This window comes from Petromyzon marinus, chromosome 21, assembly GCF_048934315.1.
Source record: "Petromyzon marinus isolate PM22_M1 ecotype Great Lakes invasive population chromosome 21, UKy_Petmar_22M1.pri1.0, whole genome shotgun sequence".
Classification (NCBI taxonomy): Eukaryota; Metazoa; Chordata; class Hyperoartia; order Petromyzontiformes; family Petromyzontidae; genus Petromyzon; species Petromyzon marinus.
Genome location: NC_133687.1, coordinates 15,404,818 through 15,426,398, shown reverse-complemented (window position 1 = coordinate 15,426,398; position 21,581 = coordinate 15,404,818). Strand labels below are relative to the sequence as shown.

General features: G+C 48.0%; 1 protein-coding gene across 1 annotated transcript in view; it reads right to left on the bottom strand.

Annotated features, from left to right (window-relative positions):
- The window catches only part of LOC116944548 (sodium-coupled monocarboxylate transporter 1-like), a 30,906-nt gene extending 17,018 nt beyond the window's left edge, over nucleotides 1-13,888 (bottom strand). The window contains exons 1-6 of the mRNA XM_032958231.2: nucleotides 11,965-13,888; nucleotides 9,236-9,384; nucleotides 7,539-7,604; nucleotides 2,453-2,504; nucleotides 1,180-1,247; nucleotides 364-518 (exon numbers count right to left, since the gene is read on the bottom strand). Of these exons, the coding sequence (XP_032814122.2) occupies nucleotides 364-518; nucleotides 1,180-1,247; nucleotides 2,453-2,504; nucleotides 7,539-7,604; nucleotides 9,236-9,384; nucleotides 11,965-12,172 (698 nt within the window). The 5' untranslated portion in view covers nucleotides 12,173-13,888. The remainder of the gene's footprint in view (nucleotides 1-363; nucleotides 519-1,179; nucleotides 1,248-2,452; nucleotides 2,505-7,538; nucleotides 7,605-9,235; nucleotides 9,385-11,964) is intronic.
- Nucleotides 13,889-21,581: the final 7,693 nt, after the last annotated feature.

The following is a 21,581-nucleotide window of genomic DNA, read 5'->3' as shown; positions in this document are numbered from 1 at the left end:
TGCATGAATCATTACCCCTGTGTGCGCGATGCGTGGTGGGAGCGGTCACGTAGTGATGAGAATACTGTGCTACGAACCCAGCGACGCGGTTCTAGTCCTGCACACGGCCAACACCAGTAACGAGTATCTGAACCTGTCCTGGGCCTCCCCTAGGTCCACTCATCATCAAATAAGTACCTGGAGCAGTGGTGAGTAAACATTGCCACTCGGGATACAAACGCGACCGGGCATGGTGCTGGCCACCCACTTCCTCACGTGCCATGCTGGCCTTAATAATAATAGGTGCTCTTGTCCAAACAGTCTATAAAAGTCGATACGGGGGATCTTTTTTCTGTATGTGTGTGCACGCACGCCAGCGCTTACTCCCAGAAGTTGAGTCGGCTCCCGTTGGCCGCCTGCTCCCACACGACGTTGATCCCTCCGGCCAGGTTTGTGCCCTGCACGATGACGGCTATGAAGCCAGCGACCATCACCCCGCACTGGAACACGTCCGTCCACACTACCGCCTTGAGGCCGCCCTGAGGAGCGACGCGCACACAGCACAGCAGACGGTGCCCTGGGCTCCTCCTTTCTTCCTCTCGCGCGGTGCTCTTCATTGCGGGGCCACTGGTGGCCTGTAGTGGCCTTCAGTGCGGCCCCCGACACAGGATTGCATGATTTTGTCTGCCAGGCGGTGTGGCGGCCCTCAATCTGACGTCTTATTGGCGAAAGTGGCCCCCCTCTTAACATAAGTGAAGAACACTGCTCTAGCACATGGCACATTTGTGTAAATTATATACGTCCAGGTTTACGTTTTTTCGAGCCATTTACACTGAACTAAATGAGCCATAGTACTCTTTGTCACAGATGTACAGTACAAGCGTGCGTGTGTGATCTCGCCAAGGATGTGGGGAGCGCACTGCGCTACAATTCTCGCTTACGCTTAATATCAGTGGCGGAATATCTAAATTGGTCATGAGCCTCCCCTATGTCGACTCAGCCTTAAAGTGAGAGTACAGTATCCGATGCAGGTGTGTAAACATCATAACTGGGGAGACAAAGGCGGCCGGCCGGGCGTGGTGTTGGCCCCCTACTTCCCTTGTGTGCCGCGCCGGCCTTCATAGCTGCTGCTCGCTAGCCGCACTTGCCCCCACAGTCTGTTGGAGGCTATCGAGGGGGTCTTGGTATTTATCGACTCACCAGGGTGCAGTAGAGAGTGCACACAGCTCCCGTCGCCACCACCGCCCCCCACAGGTTGAAGCCGGTTACTGCGCGCGACAAGAGGCGCGCGTTAGCGCGTTCGTCCGCACGACTCAACGCGTCCGCAAATACCGACACGATGCATGTGGCCTTAATAGAACAAATCACCCCCCACTATATATTAGCCCACGCTTCTGGCAATTGTCCTTCTTCATAGCACGTACATAGCGAGGCCAGGAAAGAGGCAGAGTGGCGAGTAAAGGTCAGTTTACATCATGGATTGACAATTAGAATTGTAAAAAAATTCTGCTGACCGGTTTGTTTTTTTACAAATAGGCCAATAAACAATGACACCAATAGTGGCTTATAGTGAGTGACAGGCCCGTAATAAGGCGCCCGCACCTGTGTGTGCACACGCACAGGTGTAAATGTCGGTCCAGGAGTCCAGACCAGATATGGCATGTCAGTACCACACGAGGTGGTGTAACATGGAAGGCTCCAATTGCCCGATGTGGACAATGCTTGTGAATTATGAAAACAAAAATAATTCAAATGAGTGGAGTTATGAAGTAATCAACTCGTTTTGGCCGTACAAGTTACGACGCAATATTTGTTGCGTTCAGTGGCACCTATTTCTGCTCTGGCCTATGGACTAATGCACACGTATGTCACATTGTCAGTCCACTGCGGGATTAGGGGGGGTTTAATCATACTTCACCATGCTGGTCAACACGAGCGGGGCGCATAGACGTACCATAATACAATACAACAATGGATGTTGCTGCACTAAGTTCGTTGCCCTTCTCAAGCACCTCCGATTAGCACGGTTGGCTACGAAAGAAGTTCATCATACAAAGTTCAAGTTCAACATACATACTTGCCCTCTGGTGACAACGTAGGCCCCCCGCAGCAGCACACAACACCTGCTATGCACGGTGGTGGTCACCCATCCACACACTATACAGGCTCAACCCTGCTTAGCCTCCGATATAATGCGACATTGGACGCATTTCGGCTGATTCGCACAGGCGTGTGTCAGAGAGCGCGCCTGATTAATTTTTGGATATTATACACGTCTCGCGAGATTCACGAGCATGCCATGGGGCTCACTCCGCCTCCTCCAGCCACTAGAAGACGTTATATTAATCACAATGCTAATATAAAATGTCTTATCGAGTTATTGGTAACGTGCCAGGTGAGACCTATCCCGGTCGCTTTGGTTGCCACCTGGTTTACACCAAACAACACTTCAGACTGGTATTTGTTGCGTTACCTTGGTTTAATGCGAGAGCCGGTGCGTAAATCACAATGCCCGTGTAGAGGATCTGTGGTAACACACACACACACAACACGTGCTGAGTGACGTGCCACGTGAGAGCACATTCAAGCAAGTGGAATGAAACGACAGACATTTAATTTCAGCTGGAAGGACCCGAGGTGTCCACACCAAGATTTTTGTCAGCATTGCCAGAAAATTTCAGAACAAAATAACAACAAAGTCGATTCTTTAATCAAATTGCTACGAAAAAACGTGCCAATTCAATTAGTTGGCATTGGCAGTCCTATGACGAAACTTCAGGCCTGTGACGCCACTCTACTTCAGCATATGGTGACCTGGCGTGCTAGGCACGGGCCGTGGGGTGTAACTCGGGATTAAGTGAGGTCCCCTATACGGGTTCCCTCCTCTTCGGCGCCCGGTGCCCCTCCAGGCCCGGAGGAAGGGCGAGTCAAGTGCGTTCTAACAGCACCGCCTGCACACTTACTCGATAGCCACACCGCTGTCCAAACATAAACACGACATCAATTATGTTGATGGCGCTTGCCACAACAATCTTTACACTCAGGGTGAACTCAAGCAAATGCATCGGCAATGTTTACCAGCACTGACCAATCCACTCCGAGCACATTGCCGAGTTGGATGTGTCCATACCCATTGTGTCGTTATCTTATTTGTAGGGGAGTGCGATGGTTATCTGTCATTCTGGAAGGGCTTTCTGCAGGGTAGAGAGTACGAGGGTCACTCTCGACTCGATGAAGTGCGGCGATTTTGTTTGTACAGTGAGGGAAAACAGTATTTGATCCCCTGCTGATTTTGTACGTTTGCCCACTGACAAAGAAATGATCAGTCTATAATTTTAACGGTAGGTTTATTTGAACAGTGAGAGACAAAATAACAACAACAAAATCCGGAAAAACGCATGTCAAAAATGTTATAAATTCATTTGCATTTTAATGAGGGAAATAAGTATTTGACCCCTCTGCAAAACATGACTTAGTACTTGGTGGCAAAACCCTTGTTGGCAATCACAGAGGTCAGACGTTTCTTGTAGTTGGCCACCAGGTTTGCACACATCTCAGGAGGGATTTTGTCCCACTCCTCTTTGCAGATCTTCTCAAAGTCATTAAGGTTTCGTGGCTGACTTTTGGCAACTCGAACCTTCAGCTCCCTCCACAGATTTTCTATGGGATTAAGGTCTGGAGACTGGCTAGGCCACTCCAGGACCTTAATGTGCTTCTTCTTGAGCCACTCCTTTGTTGCCTTGGCCGTGTGTTTTGGGTCATTGTCATGCTGGAATACCCATCCACGACCCATTTTCAATGCCCTGGCTGAGGGAAGGAGGTTCTCACCCAAGATTTGACGGAACATGGCCCCGTCCATCGTCTCTTTGATGCGGTGAAGTTGTCCTGTCCCCTTGGCAGAAAAACACCCCCAAAGCATAATGTTTCCACCTCCATGTTTGACGGTGGGGATGGTGTTCTTGGGGTCATAGGCAGCATTCCTCCTCCTCCAAACACGGCGAGTTGAGTTAATGCCAAAGAGCTCCATTGTGGTCTCATCTGACCACAACACTTTCACCCAGTTGTCCTCTGAATCATTCAGATGTTCATGGGCAAACTTCAGATGGGCATGTATAGTGCTTTCTTGAGCAGGGGGACCTTGCGGGCGCTGCAGGATTTCAGTCCTTCACGGCGTAGTGTGTTTCTAATTGTTTTCTTGGTGTAGTTCTGGGCTGATTCCTCACCGTTCTCATGATCATTGCAACTCCACGAGGTGAGATCTTGCATGGAGCCCCAAGCCGAGGGAGATTGACAGTTCTTTTGTGTTTCTTCCATTTCCGAATAATCGCACCAACTGTTGTCACCTTCTCACCAAGCTGCTTGGCAATGGTCTTGTAGAGCTCTTTGGTCTTGGTCATGGTGGAGTTTGGAATCTGATTTATTGATTGCTTCAGTGGACAGGTGTCTTTTATACAGGTAACAAGCTGAGATTAGGAGCACTCCCTTTAAGAGTGTGCTCCTAATCTTTAAGAGTGTGCTCCTAATCTCAGCTCGTTACCTGTATAAAAGACACCTGGGAGCCAGAAATCTTTCTGATTGAGAGGGGGCCAAATACTTATTTCCCTCATTAAAATGAAAATCAATTTATAACATTTTTGACATGCGTTTTTCTGGATTTTTGTTGTTGTTATTCTGTCTCTCACTGTTCAAATAAACCTACCATTAAAATTATAGACTGATCATTTCTTTGTCAGTGGGCAAACGTACAAAATCAGCAGGGGATCAAATACTTTTTTCCCTCACTGTAGAAGGCGAAAAAGCGCACAGTCATGCCGTTTTACTTGTAGAGCCCTCTGTAAATCTACTGCTGGACGAAGGCCTACGCATACCCTGGCGGCCGTCGTGGGGGTGTTGGTTGACCATACTTCACCACACTGGTCAGTGCGAGGTTTTGTGAAGGGCCTTGGGTGAAAAACCGGTTCGAATAAAACTCGCCACTGCTTGTTTTACCACGTCGGGCTCAGAGCGTCGTGCGCTTATCATTGCGCCATCACTCCTACACCCCCCCCCCCCCCCCATGTTTACAGTTCTCTTAATCAGTTAGCTATTAAATCCAGACCTATCGCGCACACTTTTAATCAACGCATCCAGCTTAACCTTGACCCCTACATCAACGAAGTTGTACTTCACTCAGTGATTTCCAGGGCGTTATCATCACAGCAGGGGGAAGGTTATCATTCCGCATTGTCAGAAATAACTCAACGTCTTCAAATGCAAATGTTTACACACGAATAGAGTAACTGCCCACAGTCCAATGCGGAATTTCTTCTCCCGCTATCTGGTGCCCTGTACCCTGTGCGTGTGTTACACGAGTTGTTTGACAACTGCTGGCGGTAAACCATGTGCTATTGCTGTTGTTACTTGTTAAGTTAGCACATTCCCTCCACTCTGCAATGATAGCCTGGCGTTTTCGCCACTGCAGCCAGTCTTGGGCTGTAGTCCTGGTAACAGAAGAGCTACTTAGCTGAACGGGGCCTTCTTACCAGCTGAGTCCGACTCTTGAGTCCATCGATATCTACGTAACTCTGTGGATATCCATGTAACTTTTTGGATATCTGTATCACTGTGAATCTCTGTGTTACTCTGTGGATCTCTGTGTCACTCTGGGAATCGCTGTGAAACATGATGGATCTCTATGTAACGCTACCTGATCACGATGCAACTCTATGTATCTCGAGGCCACTCTGTAAATCTCTATGTGACGCTATTGATCTTGATGTAACTCTCTGAGTCTCTCTGTAACTCTATACATCTCTATATGACTCTGATGTCCTGTCCACTGGGCTGTGCTCATCGTTCTTGCAACAGAGCTGCTTGACTCAACTGTGGAATTTGCTACGAATCTATCAGCTTATTTAAACTTAAACCGCATTGCCCACGTTCTAAATGTATTCACGCAACGCAATGTAATGGACGCGTCGACGTCTACCCCGCAATTATTAAACTAACCTCGACCAAAACCCCTGATGAATTGAAAAAAAATATGACAAAACAAAATTGATGAACGTTTCAAAGATTGCATCCGTAATCCTACATTCCTTTCAAAAGATAATGTATTCGTGCGTCATGCGTTGATGTTAATGGAAGTCAATGTGAACAATTGTCCATTTAAAAAAAAATCTCTGTGATTTATTAAAATAAATATAATGACCAAATGTGGGCCACCCTGTGTATTTTTTTGACATCTGTGTCCGCGTGCACGAGTTCGCACTGCGCTCCCATCGGCCAGTGTCTTGAAGGCAACAGCAGCAGCAGACACGTTGAGTGGGAGTGGTAGCGCAGTTGTTACAGCGCTATACGCTACAAAACCCGGCCACCTGAGTTCGATTCCTGGCTACGGATGTAACATTCATTGGCGAGTGACGAGTCCTCTCAGTGAGCCATTGCTCCAACCTCCTCCCCCATCCCTTCCTTCACCAATCAACAATGACCAGCGTTGTGAAGTATGGTCAAATAACTCCCTCCCCCCCCCCAAATGCCCAACACACCATAAGGAGGGTCTTAATCCAGCAGTGGATTGACTGGCAAAGATCCCGTAAATCACAATAGCCCCGGTTACATAACATGCGGAAGTAACGCGTAATAAAGCCCATATATGCCTTCGCTCGTAACCCTAACGGCGTCGAGATTCTCTGAGAGCAAGCGGCGTGAGCTTTGAAGAGTCACTTCCAGGAGCGGTGGGCTGGGGGGCTGGTCCCAATGAGGCTTGCGTGCGAACTCAGCGATTACGGGACGCGTTGTATTGAGTACATTGTATTGGGTACATTGTATTGCGTACATTGTATTGGGTACATTGTATTGGGTACATTGTATTGGGTACAATGTATCGGGTACATTGTATTGGGTGCATTGTATTGCGTACTATTGTATTGGTTACATTGTATTGGGTACATTGTATTGGGTACATTGTATAGGTTACATTCTATTGGGTACATTGTATTGGGTACATTGTATTGGATGAGTGCCGTTATTAGCGAGCACCGACAAAGGCACGGTCATGGCACGTGAGCGTGTGTCGGTGGCGGTGTTGTTGGGGAGCGGTGGCGCAAGGGTTAGCGCACTGCGCTACAAACTCAGCCACCCGAGTTCAATTCCCACTCACGACCAATAACAGTGGCGAATATTTGAACCAGTCCTGGGCCTTCGCTTAGATCGACTCAGCCTCACATGAGTACCTGGTACGGTGTGTGAACATCGCCACGAGGTAGACAAAGGCGGCCGGGCATGCTGTTGGCCACCCACCCCACCCAGCCCCGTGTCTCGTGTCGGCCTTCATAGCACAGCACTTGCCCCAAAAGTGTGTTAAGGCTTTTAAACATATTTATTAATAGTTACATATAAGTAGACAATCGTGGGTTAATATTCATAATTTCATTGTTCATAACGTGGTTCATGCTAGTTGCATCCCACAACGCTGTGTGTTGGGTTGAGTGGGGATGCAGGCTGAGAGGCGAGGAGGGGGGAGAGGCGAGAAGGAGTCTGGGAAGGGCGTGGGGGGTGATTGACAGCGGGGGTCTCACCGTCTGCACGATGTACATCGCGGTGGCGCAGAGACGAACTGACTGACCGAACCGCATCTCCAAGTACTGCGATCGGGGACGAGAGGCAAGCACAGACACAGACACACACGTGCTTCGTCATTCCCAGCAACATCGCCGTGAGACTAAAGAGAATCTCGAAGTGTACCCAAGCTATACTCAAACGAGCGCGAGCAATCGCTCGTCTCCACTGGCGCTCCTGAGTCAACGGTAGAATGTCCACATTACCATGGCGAGGACCAGGATATCCGTTGTGTACGAAAGATTGTCACTGACGGCTCAGCATGCCATATGACTGATACACTTGGCAATAATAATCGATATGTCTGAATTACCTCAAGCCTCCCGTGAATCACGTGACTTATATGTGACCCCCCCCCCTACTCTAAACCCCTCCCCTCTCACTGCCGCCCACTCTGAGAACAGACGCCGTTCCGTGCTACAGCAGCAGCGTTGAGGCCCTGACGCAGCCTACTCCTGCCTCTCCTCCTCCTCCTCCCTCCTCATCTCTTTCTCGACGCTTTGCTCCAACGCCTCAGCTCGTATTCAATCACCCTCCCCATTCTTTATCTTCTTCTACCTTCCCCTTTCACCTTCTCCCCTTCATTACCCCCTTGACTGTGCTCCCTGCCGAATCCCTCGCGCAGAGCGAATTGTCAACTCACTGCTGCACGGGGAGGGGCCTCTTGGGGCCATTGTCGGTCACTGGGATTGTTCGACCATACTTCACCACGCTGGGTTACGTAAAGGACCGGGAACGCGGGCCCAGGGCCGGTTCAGAGAATTCCCGCTGGTGTCATCCATGGCTGCTCGGGGTCACACCAGCAGCAGCAGCAGGGCTATAGCCACTTGCACCACCGGGTAACAATTTGTGATCGCAGGCGATAGTGCGCAAGCCCCCAGCAGTGGCGCTCATTCAGACTGAGGCGACAGAGAAACGGAGAGACGCGACCACGTGTTGCTCGTGTGTGGAAGGCCCGGTGTGAAATACGCGTCGGGCATAGGCTGTTTGTTGTGTTACCGCACCACGATGGTGAGTACCGCGTGGACGTTGGGTGGGCGGTGGGGAGAGGCGTGCGGGGCGGGGGCACGAGTGGATTTGAGAAACGTGCCCATTGATTGAACTACCAGCCATTGGAAGACGCGTTACGCTGTGTCTATGACGAGAGATGTCCATACGTGCGGCATACGTACCTATTAGCGTTTTTTATTTTAACTATTTAATGAAGTTAGTCGTATTGGCTATATAATATAGGGAGGAGAGCGGTGGCAATGTAGTTGACGCACCGCGAGTGAATGCCAGGACCGGTCTTACGTGCACCCTTTACCGCACCGACCACCAGCGTGGTGAAGTATGGTCATTCAACCCCCCCCCCCCCCCACACGTGGTCGACACGGCGTGGTGAAGGCCGTCATCCAGACCACAGTCAACATACCTTGCAGCCCCACCATTATAGACACCGGCACGGCAAAGCACTAACCAGGCGTGAGACCTGCTTCGCCTCCTGATATCGGCAGCTTTCAGGATCATTTGTTCGCAGGCAATGATGACGGTGAAGAATAGCTCTGTAATGATGATGCTGGCGATCACGACAGTGATGATGTTGTTGTTGTTGGTGATGATGATGTTGCTGTTGGTGATGATGATGATGTTGATGATAATGCTGATGATGACGTACCTCGTATGTGCTGGTGACCCCGAGGCGGTAGAAGACCGGCAGGAATCCCTCGGCGGTGGCGAGCACCACCAGGAGGTAGGTGAACGAGAAGCAGGAGAATATCGCCCCGAAGCGGTAGATCTCGGCCGGGGTGCCCAGCACCGTGACCCCTGCGCGCCGCGCGATCACACACGGACACCCAACGCGAGTCGAGCACCGTAGGCACCACGGTGGCGAGGAGACGTTAACTCCCTCGCCTGGTATACAGGAGGTCGTGGGTTCCACCCCGACGCTCACGCTTGTGCATTTGCAGTTTGCATGTTCTCCACGTAGTCACGTGGATTGTTCTCTGTGTCCTCCGGTTTTCCCTCCACAATTTAAAACGTGCGTTTAGAGTATTTGGCTGCTAGACATTCCCACGTGAGAAGCCCACTTCGTTGAGGCTGCTAGACATTCCCACGTGAGAAGCCCACTTCGTTGAGTAATAAATTGCGGCGAGGTCGCTTCTGAGAAAAGGCTCAGTGGGCTTTACCTGGTAAAATAAAACATAAAATATTGACTTAAAGTTTTCGTGACTGGAGAAATTCATATTCTTTGGATCTTTCGATAAAGTCACGTAGATAGGTACAAATTAATAAAAACAATGAATATAATAATAAAAACGACGACGTTTCGATCACAACACAAGCGATCGTCATCAGGAGGAAATAGGGGGAAAGCACAGACCATCAGAATGTTTATTAAGACTGGAGGAGAAATCCGATGAGCTATTAAGGGACCCGTTACAACGATGAGAGTGTACAATAGGTAGCCAACCGTGTTACTCGCGAGCGCCTATCATGTCCTGAAGGGCGCATGAAGGGGTGGGTTGCAAGTACCACGCCCGGACGTCTTTGTCTCACGAAGGGTCATAGAATTTATTTTGACAAATGTATAAATTGACTTCAATGAACATCGATGCATGCATTCTCTTTGGAAATCACTGTCGGACTTTTCTGACGATGATAGCTGCCTTCTTTCGCACACATAAATAAACGAATATATATTTTAACTAATTTATCTCGTTCGTCTTTCGTAAAAAATATATAATTTTAATTCACTTTTAGGCCACCCTGTACGTACATATACTTAATTTTAAGACCGCGGCGTTATTGACCAATGTGTTGAGCTTTGTTTGTTGTGTTATTTGTGCATCACTGCCCAACGCAGCAGCAGATAATTTGTGTTCAAATTACGACTTTGCAAAAAGTGGCGTAAAAAAAAGACGCAAAGCGCACTATTCTATGCAATTTGTAAACGCCTCTTGTAAATAAGCTACCCTAATGCAATCATTCATTTACAGCCCTTTGTTAATCCACTGCTGAATGACGGCTGGCTCCCACAGCGCGGGATCTCTGGCTCGAACTCGCCGCGCTGATGAGTCTAGGTTCGGGTGAAGACTCGGGAGGTGTGCGGAAGAGAGATTGGTTCAGATACCTCTCGTCGCTGTTGATCGCCGTGGACGGGAATCGAACTCATTAGGACCATCGTAACACGCTGACCCACTGCGCCCTCTTTTGTAAATCTAAGTCAGGGGCCGGCAGACTCGAACTCCGAAGCCGCACGCGGTGGCTCTTGAAGGACTGCGTCGTGGTGACGCGATCTTTATGGAGGACCACCGCCGTCTCTCGCATTCACCACCACCGTGCATTGCGGCTCTGAAGATATTCAGTTCGTTTGGGTTGGCGAATTCTAAATAAACGGCTCGTGTTGTGATGTCGGTTGCCGACCCCTGGTCGAAGTGCTTTGGAAAGATTTAGGAGTAGGTTCATCGAGTCGGAGAAGACGGATCGGGGCTGGTATGACAGGCGGGACGGTGAGGAGTGGGGTGGGGGTGGAGGGGGTGGGTGGAGGGATCACAAACTCGCGTGTTTATGGCCCAACTGCTGATCTTGACCACGCCGTGTCACTCATTAAGGTTACCATAATCACGGCGACATCAGCCATGATGATTCTTTATGCCATGCTATTACGACTGGCAACGCCTCTCCTATAGGTTATAATATAGGACTGTGTGATATGAATATGATCTGAAGGACCATTACCCGAAACGTCGCTGATTATATATTTATTTTCAGGCCACAATGTTACTGAAAACTGCATTAAGTTGTATTGATCATTTAAGGGCTACTCCTCATTAATTTCGATGTGTTGAAATATGTTGTTATTATGCTTATTCAAGAACCAAAATGAGAAGAAGGATCGCGTATATCATTATGGCGAAATAATCAACATTAACATAATCGCAATAATAGCAATGTTTATGATGATCAATATCTGCCGTGATGATGATAACAATTTTCACGATGACAAAAAAAAATTAGATTACAGTAACAGCAATTATGACGATATTAACGACTGATGATGATGGAATTAATAATGACTGCACTATCGATACGATTAATAACTCACGTAATTAAGTGACAATATCGATCATCTCCATAACAGCGATGTAAGGAACGATTGATGATGATGACAGTAACGACTGATTATGATGATGACCGCAGCACTGATTGATGATGAAGATGACAGTAACGATTGATGATGATGATGATGCTCATGATGACGACTACGGCAGTAACAATCGACGACGATACTAACGATGACCGACGACCACAGTGACGACGATGAGAATGCCGACAACGAGAGCGGTGCCCCATGCGGGGTGGCCGCACGGTAGCGAGAGCGCGCTCGGCAGAGAGGTCACTCACCGGACATGAAGCTCGCCGTGAGTGACAGAGCCACGGGGGCCGCAGACATCTGGCGGCCTCCGACCAGGAAGCCCCCCGCGGTCTGCTGTGAGCGGTCGAAGACGGCGTAGTAGATGCCGATCGCGGTGGACACGAGCAGCATGGCAGCGAACACCACGTAGTCCCACGCGCCGAACGAGCCGCGAGAGTGGAAGTCTCCGCCGTCCATTCTTGCCGCTGTCTCCTGCTGGCTGCTGCTGCTGTATGCGTCTCTCTCTGTGTGTCTCTCGGCTTCTTGAAGCTCCCTTTAGTGTCCCTCTCAATCACGAGTCTGATGATCGCCTCTCGGTAGCGGGCGTCTATCTCTGTGTGTCTCTCGGCTTCTTGAAGCTCCCTTTAGTGTCCCTCTCAATCACGAGTCTGATGATCGTCTCTCGGTAGCGGGCGTCTCTCTCTGTGTGTCTCTCGGCTTCTTGAAGCTCCCTTTAGTGTCCCTCTCAATCACGAGTCTGATGATCGCCTCTCGGTAGCGGTCGTCTCTCTCTGTGTGTGTCTCTCGGCTTCTTGAAGCTCCCTTTAGTGTCCCTCTCAATCACGAGTCTGATGATCGCTTCTCGGTAGCGGGCGGTCCGCACGACTAGATGACACGAGCGCCGCTGATGGTTAGGACCCCCCCTCCCAAGTTTTACGACGGTCAATGGGGAGGTTCGTCCGGTCTTTATTGGCCGTGTGGTTTTGTCGGTGAGTTGGTTATGGTGATTTTGCCGATGAGGTATCGATTGTGATTTCGTTGGTAATGAGGTGTTGGTCGTGGTTATATTGATAACGAGGTGCTGATTGTGGTAATTTCTCGTTCTTGGTGATGGTCGGGGTATGGTTAGGTACGGGTGAGGGCAGAGAGACTTTCTAACGAATGCGTGCGAGCCACAAAGCCTCCGAAAGGCAGCGTGCACATGCGGAGTCGAGAGCGTGAGCGTCAGCGCTCGTGTCTGCCTGTTATATCGATTAGTATCTGTATGTTATATCGATTAGTATGTTATATCGATTAGTATCTGTATGTTATATCGATTAGTATGTTATATCGATTAGTATCTGTATGTTATATCGATTAGTATGTTATATCGATTAGTATCTTATGTTATATCGATTAGTATGTTATATCGATTAGCATCTGTATGTTATATCGATTAGTATGTTATATCGATTAGTATCTGTATGTTATATCGATTAGTATGTTATATCGATTAGTATGTTATATCGATTAGTATCTGTATGTTCTCTTTATTTTATATTCCGGCGTCCGCGGTTATCCACTTTTAAAATGCTGCGGCTCTCGTTGTGATGATAATGATATAGCGGTTATATCGATGTTTCAAACGAATATAACATTTACATCATTCTTATCGTAAGACACGCATCTGCAAGCGTGTCGATGATGATGATGGTGTTGACGTCGCCGATGTTTGTCGATGTTTTTGTCACTTTACGCACGGGCTCGTGACCGCGCCGAGATTCCCCCGGCGTGACTCCGAGGAGCGCAGCGCCAGGAGCCGCACAGCGAGGAGGCGATTCGCGCTCCCGCCGCTGATCAAGAGAGAGAGAGATGGAGGGGAAGGCGACTGACGACTCCCTGGCATGGACGCAGAGGATCTTGCGCAGCGAACCTGTGACTACTACGACTGCGATCGTGGTCCGCGCGTTAAGTACCCGCGAGGGAGGTCGCGCGCGCCAATTACTCGAGGCCACTTCCAACAAGCGCCACTTGCCCCCGTCCCCCCTCCGCCCCTCCCCACCACGCCCGCTCCTCGGCCAGCATGGCCATCACCTTCCCGACTTTAAATCACCCCACCTCCTGCCACGCCTGCCGACCTCGCCTCATCAGCCCAGCAGTAACACCGAGCGGACTGCTAATCAGTGCCGGATGAAGCTAGTGCTAGGCCTGTAGCATATGATATAAAGGGGCCCGAAATAAAAAAAAAACACATTAATATTAAAACACATATATTTTTTATTTGCATAGTAAAGTTACTGTATTTTTTCATTTGCTACACAACCAGATAATATGACAAATAGCTAACCTTAAACACCCAGTCGTCCATAAAAGTTGAAGGCAGTATAGTGCTATAGTAATAGAACAAGTGCAGAATCACTGAAGCTGAATTGATAGCTTGAAAGCGTTTAGCGCGGGGCCCTTGAACGTGCGGGTTCCGTCGCGACATGTGTAGTAGCTACATGTGTAGTAGCTACTACACATGTAGCAGCTACTGCATGTGTAGTAGCTGCTACATGTGTAGTAGCTACATGTGTAGTAGCTACTACATGTGTAGTAGCTACATGTGTAGTAGCTACAACACGTGTAGTAGCTACACGTGTAGTAGCTACACGTGTGGTAGCTACATGTGTAGTAGCTACATGTGTAGTAGCTAGTGTTACTGGGATAATTCGGCACTGCTGCTAATCTGTGCATAGCAAAGTCCGCATCGTGAGCGTGTGTCTGTGCGTTTGTGTATTCGTGTGTCCGTGACCGTGTCAGTTATTTTGATAGACTCAGCCGCGAATGAGTATCTGGTGCGGTGTGCAAACATCCCCAATCGGGAGACAAAGGCGGCCGGCCGGGCGTGGCGTTGGCAACCACCTCTCTGGTGTGCCGCGTCGGCCTTCAAAGGTGCTACTCGCTAACAGCACCTGCCCCGACAGTCTGTTGGAGGCTATACGGAGAGTCTTTGTCTTGTGTGTGCGCCCAGCGGTGGCGCAGTGGTTCGCGCGCTGCGCTACGATCCCGGCGCCCCGGGTTCATCCGCTCAAGACCAATATACATTAGCGAATAATTGAACGGGTTCTGGGCCTCCCTTAGGTTGACTCATCTTCAAATAAACATCGCCACGAGGAAGACAAAGGCGGCTGGGCGTGGTGCTATCCATCCATCCCCTCATAGCTGCTCGCAGAAAGCACTCGCCCCGATGTCAAAGGCCAAACGGGGAGGTCGGTGTCTGATCGCGCGCCTGTTTGCCCCCTTGCGGTGTTGGCTTTGTGTATTCGTATTTATTTCAGGGTGGAGCATGCGACCTCTTTCATGTCTGTGTATACGCGTCGGTATATAGGCGTCTTTCAGATACATATATATCTGAGTGTGTAAATAGCGGTGCTTGCTTGTAGGTTAGGGAAAATTCGGTTAATTATATTTTTGCTCGGTTATAATCGTAATGAACCTTCCGGCATGTTGCGCAATATATTGTATGACATTACGGAGGGTTAAAGTCTGTGAACGACAGATGTCAGCCCCGATCAATGCATACAGGGCACACGCAATACGATTTGAAGCTAAGCGTGATGGAATTCCTAAATTCGGGCATTCCGTTTTTGCTTAATTCAATTCCTGAGGAAGCCCACTCACAGCACGTGGACAAATACAAAGATCCCCATATAGCCTTCACAGACTTTTGCGTCAAGTCCTGTTAGGGGGTGGGTGGCCAGTACCACGCCAGGCGGGCTTTGTCTCCCTAGTGACGATATTTATACACCACACCCGGTACTCTTTTGAGGCTTTTGTAGCTAATGAGTGCGAGCTTCCCGTTGAAGAAGCTGCTCAATAATATAACTCTGTTCTGTCAGAGATCGTGGATTATTTGGCTCCCGTCCGAACTTGTTGGTTATCTTCCCATTGCCCTTCGTCATGGTCCACTGCAAGATTGAGGGCACAAAAATCTACTGTCGATTAAGCAGAACGTGCTTGGAGAAAATGGCTATCACTATTCTTCATCAAATATGGTGATGAACCATAAGCCCCAAGCACCCATTGGAGCAGGTGAGCCGTGGCGGGAAAGCACCTTATTGGCCGGGGGCTGCCCAGCTTGAGGCGGGTGGCGGTAGCTATCTATTGGAGTGCAATGACCCCTCCCACCGACGATGGCAACCCGTGGCGCCCATTTTTTACGCCAATCTAAAATGAGCTTATAACCCGTGACTGCTGCCATCCGTGTTTCTTGGCCATGATTAGGTGGCCGAGGAGTGTCCTCTCCCCATTTTTGCACCTCTTGTTAGCGCAAAGCCCGGGCAGGTTATTCTGGAAATCCTGGGTTGCCCATGCGTCAGGATCCCCCTCGGCCTTGCTGGTGATGTCCAAAGGAGTGCGTAGCACGACGTTTGGTACCAGTTTGGCTGCAAGGGCTGCTGGGAATGTGCCGCAGTGCGTCACAAAACCGCCTGAGGGGCCCCACTCCTGATTTTCTGTCGGGGTTTACTCCCTTAGCCATTGACTCTCCCGAGACACTCACAAGGCAGTGAGAAAACCGCGTAACCCTGGGAGGGGCCCTTACCAGGTACTGACAACCGGGCCAGCTGTGTCTGGGACTCGCGTAAGGCAGGGTCGTCACGCCCTGAGGTAGTTTATCACAAACTACAAACTACCCGCTACCTGTTAAATAATAGCTTCTTACCATAAATGACCCGACATTGCTGATCACATTAAAAATAGTGCTTACAATTCTTGGACCTTATTTTCCTGTATCAGTCAACTTTTGAATAAGGAACCAAATGTAATCTGCCACTCCTCTGCTGATTTCTGTACTAAAATTCAACATTATGTTCATGATTAAATTTCCATTGTTCGGTCCGAGTTATTTTCTCTTCCCTCCGTTCCCTCTCTTTCGTACTTGCCTCCAGCTCAGTTCGAGGACACATTGTTGACCGAGTTTTCCGCAACTTCAACTGCAGAACTCATCTCTTTATTTGCAAGTCTCTCGACCTACCAGCTGTGAACTGGATCCCTTCCCTTCAAGGCTGTTACGGGACCATTCCGTTATACGGAGGCCGTGAATCCTCAGTCTTCTCAACAGGTAACTCTAAACCAGCACAGTTCCTGACATTTTTAAGATGGCTGCAGTTACCATCACTTACAAAAATCCGGGTCTTTATCTTGAGCTACCAGCAATGTTTTGCCTAATATCTAACCTTCCGTATTTGTCTAAAATTCTGGACAGAGCTGTGGTCACTTATTTACATAAGCACCTGGCCTCAAACGATCTATTTGATCACTTTCAATCGGAGTTCAGACCTGGTCATTACACCGAGATTGCTCTGTTAAGGGTGGTCAATTATTTATTTTTGTTAGCAGATAAAGGCTTTGTCAGCCTCCTCATTCTACTCGATATAAGGGAAGAATTTTACTCCACTGATCGCGGAGTTCTCCTTGCGCAACTGGAAGTTTCAATGGCGATCTCTGGCATAGCTTTGTTGTGGGATCACTCTTAAAGTAACGTAGTTACTTCGTCACAAAAGAAGGCTTCAAGTCACCAATAAGACCGGTTATCTGTGGTGGCCCATCACTTTTTAGCATCTACATGGCACCATTGGATATTTTGCTCCGACATCTTGGCTTATTCTACCATTGCTATGCAGATGATACTCAAATTTATATCCAGTTAAGACCAGACTATGTAATAGCTTCTTCTGCGCTATCTGCATCACTAACAGTAGTGAATTCATGGTTGTGCTAAAACTATTTGCTACTTAATGTCGACACAACGGAAGCCATATTCATCGGCTCCCCTGTGCCTTTTTATAAAATGGTTCACCTCGTTTGTTGATTGATGGTCATGACGTCAGTCCCACATTGCAGGTCAGAAACTTTGGTGGTAAGTTTGACCAATCATTGTCCTTTGAGGCACATATATATATCTAAGGTGGTTAACATTTCCTTTTTCCACCTGAGAAATATTACCAGAATGCATCGCTTCCTGTCACCTGCTGACATGGAGAGACTGGTCCATGCTTTTGTGTTGTCCCGACTCGACCACTTCCACGCCTCACTGGCTGGGATACCGAGCAAAGTAGTGGGCATACTCCAGCTTGTTCAGAATGCAGCTGCTAGAGTGCACACACCACGTACAGTATTCCGTGAACACATTACACCAGTCCTCTTTTCTCTTCATCGGCTAACAGTCAATTTCTCAGTGGATTTTTAGATACTGCTAATAACCTATAAGGCTTTAAAAGGGTTCACCCCACATTACTTGCAGTAACCAATACATGTATATATTCCATCAAGGTGCTTAAGACCGTATGATCTCCAACTGCTCAGCACTCCCAGGTCGAGGTTGCGCTCTTTTGGTGATTGGGCGTTTGTGAGCATCGCACCCAAGCTATGGAACGCCTTGCCACTTGAAATCAGGCAATCAGAGTCGGTAGATATATTTAAGTAAGCTTTGAAAATCTAATTCTTTAAAGTGGCCTTCTCTGTTTAGTTTGGTCGGTTGCCCTGGTTCTGTTTTTGTTTCCTGCTTTTCATGGATGGAATGCGCATTATTAATTTGAATTATTATTATTATTTTCTGAAAGCGCACAATGCAGTGACCGACAATGTAAATCCATCTCACTTGGAAGCTGGCTTGGGATATTTAGCAGTTTCCTTTAATTGGAGGAACCCGATGTGCCGGGAGGAAAGTTAACTATTAATAAATCCCGCTATACGGAACGTTAACCATTAAGCTCCGCTTTTTAAAGTCATATTTTATTTTTTTCCGCACATTATTAATCAGCTACTAAGTTTTACCCCCGCCCCGAACACCCAAAATCGGAGGAGCCGGGAACCGGTTCAAGCTTGCCACTAATTGAAGCCGTGACCGTAAATCGAACTCATAACTTTACCGATTTAAAAGTGCAATGTACTATAAGTATTACACACAATCGCTAACTCACACATTCGAAAATGCACCGCACCCGTGTACAATATCATAAAAAACATACACATGTATATAACAGAAACGTACCCAGCTAACAATTAATAGACGCCTGTAACAAGGTGAGTGTCACAGCCAGAATCAGAGTGTTTAGTTAGAATGGAACAATCTGAGAAGCTCTGAAGATCTTTATTAGAGGTATCCAATATTCACAGATGTCCACTCGTGGCTCGGTCAAGTAACGAGAAGTGAACATCACGACCCAGTACTGTTGAACACGCTCCTGCGATACGCCCTCACTCGCTTCGTTAGATGTTAACGCGTTCACACCATTACTGATGGTGACTGCGATTATATTTATGCATTAGCTCTGTGTCCGTAACTGCAGACAAGATCACTCCCGTAAAGGTTACCAGTAGGGTGACGACGTGGTGTGTTGCTTATTATAGCGACTCATCCGATTGGAAAAAGTCCGGATTGATAAAGATGTGGCCGAAACTTTGGAAACATAGCCCAGATTTTAAAGGGGCTTTGTGGGAATATACAAACGCGTTCCGAATTCAATTGAATTCGGAACGAGACTTTGTTTCTGGGTGCTAATGCAAAGCCATCTTGTACACAATACACATCCACCACGATTCACGACTCGGTAAGGCCTGCATCAGCCAGTCGTTGGGGGGGGGGGGGTGCTTTGTCCCCTAAATATAATGGGGGGCTCTCAATCAAGGAGACCGATTGGACCCCGATTAGCTCCCTGCAAATTTAACCAGGGCACTGGGGCGAATAGAAAGACGCCGTGGAATATGCATGCATGAGCCACTTAAAAAAAATAACTATTGAACAATTTTTTTTCACCAGATAAGGTCCACAGCGCTATTTTACTCATTTTTAGAAGCGACCGGGCCGCAAATGATAGCTCAACGAAGTGGCTTATCACGTGGCAATGTATAGCAGCCATATACTCTGAAAGCACGTTGATTCTAAGTGTAGAGGGGAAAACTGGAGGACAAAATGTCAGGGTCGGGATCGAACCCATGGCCTCGATGTATACCAGGCGAGGTAGTTAACGTCTCGCCACCGTGGCGCCCACCTCGCTCATGGGAAGCGATTGCTGTACAATTGCCAACCAGTGCAAAGCATGGGAGCGAGCATGTGGTCGAGCGCAAGTTCAGAAATCGAGATTATTCCAGTTGAATTACTGCTTATTAGGGGCCAATGGCACGCCCCCCCTCCCCCCGATAACCTTATTTGGCCACAACACACACACCTACATCATTTCATAACGTCGCCCTCCATATACCACGGACTAATTCTGTTGTGGCACAGCGCGACTCGCCTCGAGGCCGCGGGGTAAACTCATAAACGCAATCTCGCACGCAGTCCCTTCACTTTGCGAGCATTAAAATCCTCATTGCGCTCAGTCGCGCGTTAAAAGGAGGGAATTGCCCTTCTCCGTGTGCCCCTCGACGTCACAGAAGCCGCAGTATATATGTTTTATTGCGATGATAATTTACGGTCCATTGTCATCGATCCACTGCTGGATGATGGTCGTGTCGGTCATGTTGGGGTTATTTCCCGCATGAACCTGCACGGCACTTCATCCAGCAGGGTCCGTCATTGGGATGTGGCTGCACCCCCCAAAAATGATGATCATCATCATTGCTCCACGCCTCTCCAAAATAGCGAGCAACTCAGTGCAATGTATTTGGCGATATAAAATAGTTTTTAGTAGTTTACAAATGGAACCTTAACGGGGCGCCCACTCGAAAGACACGAATGGTAAAACCTGCACGAGGCAGGGTAAAAACCTATTACTAAGAAATATGTTATATATGTATTGTGAAGTTTGAATATCGTCCAATTTAATTGGCCAGTTTTTTTTCCCTACGACTTCGTGATAATAAGAAGATATTAAACAACACGGTATTATATTCTTGGTTCTTTCGGTAAAGTCACGTTGAAGGAAACAATAAAATAATAAAAAAAATCTATAAAACAATAAAATTCTCACGACGTTTCGACTGTAACACAAACAGTCATCATCAGGTGTGAAAACCAATGTCAAGAAACATTTGAAAGAAGTGGCGGTTTGTATTTATTTATTTTTCAACGGTGTTTGCATTTACTTATTTTTAAGCATTGGCACCATGGATAGCGATTTGACAGTTTGTTTAGAAGGACGAGTCCATCTATGTTCGGAAAAGAGGAGGGGGGAGACGAAAATTTAATGTATGCTGTCTGAAAGCCACCGTAAGCGCGAACAATCAATTAAGACCCGAAATGGTTTATCAAATCTTTCCAATGATTGCTAAGCCAGAATCCATCTTCTCGGTTGAAATTGTCTCTGTGTTTGTATATGTGGATAGCCTCATGAACGAATCTCTCATGGTAGCCCGATGGCTTGCAAAGAACCTCTGTCTTGGAGAAGTCAATGTCATGTGAGCCCACTGGATTATAACAGTGATCTGCCACGGCCGAGGTGTTGGTCCTACCGTGTTTAAGGTCTGCTTTGTGTTCACGAATGCGGTCCGAGACATGTCGTTCGGTTTCTCCAATATAACTACTACCACAGAGGCAACTTAGTTTGTAGACGCCAGGGTACTGTGTGTCCGGAATCACATCTTTTACAGATGGAACCAGATCACGGATTTTATGTAATGTGTTGAAACGGACCTGGATCTTGTGTTTATTCAAGATTTTGGAGATCTTTTTTGTGATCCCCGCAATGTAGGGTAAAGTGGTGGTTTTGAAAGGTTCCTCAAGAGGGTCCTTCTTCATGGTTTGAGTAATAGCTTTGCGGATTGTATAGTCGGAGTAACCATTAGCCTTAAGAGCTTGGTGTACGTGCTTGAGTTCACTGCCTATGTGTTCCTGGTCGGATATGCATTGGGCTCTATGGTGCAGAGTCTTGATGAGAGATTTTTTCTGTGATGGATGGTGGTGGGAATCCGGTTTCAGATA